The sequence below is a fragment of the Mus caroli genome, chromosome 6, assembly GCF_900094665.2.
Source record: "Mus caroli chromosome 6, CAROLI_EIJ_v1.1, whole genome shotgun sequence".
NCBI classification, from domain to species: Eukaryota; Metazoa; Chordata; class Mammalia; order Rodentia; family Muridae; genus Mus; species Mus caroli.
The window spans coordinates 144,068,771-144,075,134 of NC_034575.1; the positions used below are offsets into that span (position 1 = coordinate 144,068,771).

General features: G+C 46.2%; 1 protein-coding gene across 1 annotated transcript in view; it reads right to left on the reverse strand.

Moving 5' to 3' along the window:
* The window catches only part of Itpr2 (inositol 1,4,5-trisphosphate receptor type 2), a 394,656-nt gene that overhangs the window by 226,440 nt on the left and 161,852 nt on the right, over positions 1-6,364 (reverse strand). Inside the window, exon 27 of the mRNA XM_029478274.1 lies at positions 61-150. Within this exon, the coding sequence (XP_029334134.1) occupies positions 61-150 (90 nt within the window). The remainder of the gene's footprint in view (positions 1-60; positions 151-6,364) is intronic.

A 6,364-nucleotide genomic window follows, 5' to 3' on the forward strand; every position in this document is an offset into this window, starting at 1 on the left:
TTAAGCAAAAGCAGTCTCCGTGTGCCTATGCGCACAGAGGAAGCGGTTTCATCTGCCAACCTCCTTGACGATCCGGTAGTTGTTGCCCTTGTTGCTGTCGATCTGAGGTGTCTTCGCGCCATCCTGCACCGGGCTCAAGAGGTTGGATTCCTGAAATGAACACCAAGGTGTATTCTAAGTTTGTCAGAGACATACTACTTTTATAATAAAAAAAAAAATATAATTTGCAGTTATTTTATCAAACATCTGTCCCAGATGTTAATTTTGTGCCCTTTTTATTGTTGCATCAGAAGTTTCTCAGCTTGAATGAGCCATGCTCATTAGTACAACCTCATGAAGACCACGTTACAAGGTAAGTGGCATTGCTGTGCACCCATGAGGGAAAGCTAGTGTAAAGGCTGCCGTGCATCCTACTGCTGCTATATGAACCATGTGTGCTGCAGGCAGACTGTAGGCTTCCATCTCCTATAGGAGGGGAAACAGTCAAGGACACAAAGCATAAATCTATCACCTGTAAGAGAATGGTGAATGAAAAAGCAACCACATCACTGCAGCGAGAGACAGCTGAGGGAAGGAAGACAAGGCTCACTTAACCCCAGGATGCGCTGCTAGGTTACCATGACATCCTCAGGAGTCAAACTGGGAACAGAGCAAGTGTGTGCGGGACAATGAGGAAAGAAATACAAATCAAATTAAAAGTAATACTTCGAGTTACTGAGATGCCAAAAATAAATAAATAAATAATTATCATTATCATTATCTGATATTTCGCATTAAGAAAGAAACCCAGGGCATGTGCACATGGTAAATATCACCTATTGGAATCACCGTACAAAAGTACCCATTAGCACTCTCACACATAGACTGTCTGCTGAGGCTCACTATGTGCCTACACTAGCCCTACTGTGAGAGCCTCTGAGAGAAATAGAAGGTCCCTTCTTCTTACATTTGGGATCAATGTCAGGTTCAAGCTGGATCAGAAACGCGCCGACCTCCTGCCTGTTGGCAGTGCCAGGCTCCCAGTTAGTGCGGACCAGGGTCTAAGCTCAGGAAAACTAATAGAGACACATAGGCAGATGCTCTCCCTGTCAGTCAAAGGACTCTGAAGGAAGACTGTGTGCCAAAGAAGGGTGTGGTCAGCTTGAAGCCAGCTCCCCTCCTCAGTTTTGCATTTCCTCCTTTGCTTCTTTCCTGGCAAACATTGTTTGCAGCCCCACCCCCGCCCCACCCTGTAGTAATCTCCTCTGCCATTCGCCAAGCATGAAAACCCTGTAAACAACACTGTTCCCACCCTCACCATCCTCCCAGAATGCCCCTCCTGTGTCGCAAAGAACTGAACTTTTGATTCATGGATCTCAGAATCCTGTCTCCCTGCCTCCTGCCCATTTGTCTCTGACATGTGGGCAGCCTCAACCATCTGCTGACTCTCAGCTCATTAAACATGTAGTCAGGCTGAGGCCAACTCAGTCAGAGCAGATCTCAAGGTCTCATGTGGTGGCCTTGGGTGGAAGAGTCACCCATCCCCCGCTGCAGTAACACTGCCAAGTACTCACAAGTACTCCTCATTACAATTCTGCATTCCGCTCTGTGGTGTGTTCCCATTCTTCCTAAATACAGCTCTCCGTGCTCCCCTCAAAGTGACTGTGCTCACAAAGGTTAGAAGAGACTGCTGTGGAAAGCCTTCAGGCTTTGAGAGCAAGGAGGATTGGAGCTACACCACCAGCTACCACCGAGAGAGAGGCCGTGAAGAGGAGGACAGCACAGCCTCCACTCTAGGCAGAGAGATCGCGGAGAGGTGAGACACAATCAACCAGACAATGCCTGAAAAGTGCATTCCTGAGGCCAGGAAGAGACCAGCAACTAGCACTGCCTGGATGGGGAGACTAGTGTGGAAGACTGGTAGAGCAGATAGCCAGCTCCCTGGGAATGCTCAGTCAGAGACAGAGGCCACATAGTTTCTACTTCCTATCAAAAAGGAATTATGGGTAAGAAGAAAAGAAGCATACTCTAGAAATGTAATTAAATTTCCTTTTTTTCAATGCTGGGCATCCTATAATTTCAGCACCATAGAAACAGGGGTATCTAGGATTCAAAATCAGGAGCTTGCGCTAAGCCTGGGCTACCTGGGACTCTATCTCACAAAAGCCAGATTCCCTTTTCTAACCACGAAAGTGGAGCCCATATTCACCTGGAAGAAGACCCCATGTGCCACAAACTCGTAGTAAGGTGTGAGCATGGCTCCGACTGGCAACGCTCCTCTTGCACACTCTGTCAACTAAAAGTAACGGACAAAGCCTGGGAGACAACAACCTTGGGAGAAGCAGGCTTGCTGTTTAAAAAGCAACCTTGGGCTGGGGGTCCAGCCCCAGTGGCAGAGCACTTGTCTAGAATGCACACAGTCCTCGGTTCAAATCCCATCTCCAACAAAAAGAAAAAAATAAAAGTAATATTGGGCAAAACATTACCAAAAAAAATATTACGTGCTTTGGTTCAACCCAGGGGAAGAGACAGAAAATCGCTCAACTCTGTAAAGGGGTTATGAAGAATAATGATTTTAATTTAAAGTTCCAGCAGTCAACAAAGGGAGGAGACACCGGAGAATCCAATAAACAATCCTTTTTAATTTCAGAAAATCAGTCAGTAACTAAGCTGAACAAAAGCATCAGCCCACAGAACATCTGGATGGTTCCCAGGCAGGGATGGGGGAATCAGAAGGATGCAAACTATGTGGTGTGTAAGGACAGTTGGGTTTTGTTGGTTTTATTAGTATTACTGTTATGGAAATGCTTTAAATCTTTATGCTTCAAGGGTTTTCCTCCCTAGAGAACAGAAACGGATAGTGTTCATTATATTCTACACAATGTTAGATGCAGGTCAGTGACCAAATCCACAGAGCCCTAAATTTATTCCAAAGACAAAATATTGGGAAACTGCAAAGTGCAGAAGTGTTACTTATGCAAGACCCCAGGGCTGAGCGGGACTGGGCAGGCTGGAGGGCCTGGGCAGGCTGGAGGTGGGATGTTACCGTAGAGAACGGTGCCATGCTTACAGCACAAACCCAGTGACACTTAGAGCCGTGAAGGACTGAAATGGTGTTCCAGCAGCGTTCACCAGCTACACAACCTAAACCTACTTCTTCTAGGTGGATATTGGAAGAGACTTGGCTAACTGATCTCACAGGGTAAGTACTGTACTCACACACTACACAATCATTATAAACCAGCTGGTCAGCATCAGCCCAAGACCAGTGTACAAGCTGGGGCAGGGCATTCTTCACAGAAGAGAGACACAGTGAGCCCTGCTCAACGCAGAAATGTGGATGGGGGGTGGGGGTAGATAGAGAGGGAAGGGATGGGGAGAGGAGGAGAAAGGAGGGAGGGAGAGAGAGAAAGAGGCGGCAGGGAGGGACTAAACTGGAATTTGTTAGTGGAGATCCAGCATCTAAAATCTAAGCAGGAGGCACTTAGCTTTTAAGTTTCCAGATCCCACTAAGTAGAATCATGAGGTGCCCACAACTGTGGAGTGGAAATAGTTCAGTGAAATCCTTCCTTGTCCCCACCCACCAGTTTCAGGAGTCGACCCTCAATAGAGTGGTTTAGCCAGCAAAGCATTCTGCTCACCATCTGTGTCCCAAGCCTCTACAAATAACCACTCTTTAATACAATGGGGGGCTCCATTAACCAACCAGCCTTACCCCTAATTCTGATGGCAATGTCTGCCTTCCCTTCCCCACATTTCTACAGACTATATGGAAAAAACACTAATGGCCAGTCTTTGCTAGTCAGTCTGACTTCAGTTTAGCTGGCACTCAGGATGACTGCCCTTTCACCTCTGCCCTGCACACACTCATCAGATAACTGAATGATAGACCTTTGCCAGGTGATGGAGCAATGCCAGCTACGTAGGCAGATGTCTGGCAGGCTACAGGAGGACTAAAATCCCCTGTATCAGTATATGTGGCCTTGCATATAGCATTAATTTGGACCCTCATGGAGGCTTGAGTAACAGTTTCTGCCTCCCTGGAAGATGTGTTCCTGTTTCAAGACTTGAGCCAGGATCCACAATAGGTTCATGAGGCTGTGAGCCCCAGAGCTAGCAGATGCCTTGCTTCAACCCTGACCCACATTTCTTCTGCTTGAGAGAATGCACTCCGGGTCCAACCTTACCTCTTTCCCCAAAATATGACTTTTTTGATTTCTTTGATATTATTTTTGACAGATATTTGATAACGTTTAATCTGGAAATCAAACAAAATACCCCACATTTCTTTGTCTATCCATCCCACTGACAAAACATACGATTCAAAGACAAATAAGATCACTCCTACAATTATAACCAAATTCCACCTTTAAGGCAGAGATCCAGCTCACAGCTGTTCATTGCGATGGCTGGCACCTCATGAAGTTTGAATGTAAATTTTGTAGCTCCCTTGGAATTGTTGGGGGTGTCTACAAGGTGTTCAACATTGATAACATCACAGAAGGCCCTAGAACAGCCTTGAAGAAACCCAAAACCACATGGGTTTTATCATTATTATTTTTATCTTTTATTTTTGGAGAGCTATATTTGCCTCCTCAGAAATGTGTGTGTGTGTGTGTGTGTGTGTGTGTGTGTGTGTGTGTGCACACGAATGTTTGTGTGTTTTCATGCGGGTGCATGTGCACACACGTGTATGTGTGTTTGTGAGTCTCTTGGTTTGATTTAACAGGCCTTGTGACAATTGGGTTTATGACAGAACTTCCTGTAGGCGGTACCAATTGATGCCTTGTATCCCCTGAAAAGGCCACCCACCCTGGAAGCCCAGAAGCAATGGAAGCAGGCAGACAGACAGACACAGCAGTTCTCTTATGTTCTATCTTGGGCACAATCCCAGAACCATATAAGGAGAGAGTTCTCTTCTTGAGTTTACAGGGTAGAAATAAAGGTCTAGACTCTAATAAAGAGAGACACAAGGCATGGCTTGTGAACAAGTGGGGAACAGAGAGTAAACCTGATGGGTCTGCTTGTTTGACCAGGTATTTAAGGTTCTTTATATGTTGACTTTCCTAAGATTCTACGAGAGATGTTGCCTCCAGAACAGTGGTTCTCAACCCATGGTCATGTGAGACCATTGGAAAATACAGATATTTACATTATGATTCTTAACAGGTGAAAAACTACAGTTATGAAGTAGCAATGAAATAAATTTATGATTGGATATCACTACCACATGAGGAACTGTATTAAAGGGTCACAGGTTGGGAACTGCTGATCTAGAAGGTTCCAATTTTAGAGTTCAATTTGGGATCCATTAATGAATCGAGTTACCATTTTCTGGGACCATGGTGGCTTTTTTTAGTGTACAGCTAGGGGCTTTCTAAGAAAGAATAAAGACATACCCGCTCACAGAGTTAAACCAAGCAGACCCCGGAACAAGACAAAGCGTGCAAGGAAAACTGTCTGTTCTAGAAACTTAGGAATGGTGCAATGCCTGCCTTCGATGTCAATGTCGATGGACCCTCTGGCTCCAGCCCTGCCACACCTTGAAAGCAGACTGTGCTGTACAATGAGTTCTGCCTCTCTTCTGTGCTGAAGGACATCCGTACATCAAAGCATTCACAGAGCTGAGTAGTAACACACCCGGTAAGATTGTCTGAGGTTGCTGCAAGATTGTACAATGTGTTATAGATGGAATAAAAGTGGTCAGGGTCACCCCCACAGTATCCCTGACATGCCTAAGACCAGCTCTCTGAGGAGGGGGAACTATAAGCCAAGCATCAGCAAGACAAAGTGAGGCCTCTTCTTCCAAAGTCCAACAGAGACATGCTGTATCCCCTGCTGGACACAGAGCAGGTCTAATTCCCAAGGAACTGCTCTTTCATCCTCACAGAAACCCTATAGCAGACACGTTGGCAGTGGGCTGTCTCTGTGAAGATGCCCAGACTGTGCCCTACAGCAAGTACTGCCTCTGGGAGTTTTCTGATAGACCAGCAATGGGACCTGTAGAAAACAGGATTGTCCTGTTCAGGCACAAGCCACTGGTTCCTTACAAGGCTGGGTTTAAAGAGCCCTGGAAGAGAGGAGCAGGTACCCACACAGCCTCAGACCCTTGTCTAGACAACAGAGTCCCAAAGGGTATTGCTCAGTTCATTCCATTCCTGCTCCACGTGTCCACTAGAAGAATCACAACAAAAGATCTTTAAGCCAAAGAACAGACAAGGATACACACTGGGTGAGTATTAAAAAGACCCAACTAGAAAGCTTGACAAGCTTTGGTTGGGGAGGCAGAAATCTGGCCTCAGTAGGGCCACAAGCCTCTCCGGTCAGAAAAGCGCCGGGGTAGCTAGGGCGCAGGGTCGGCTGACACTCGCCAGCTACCCACAAC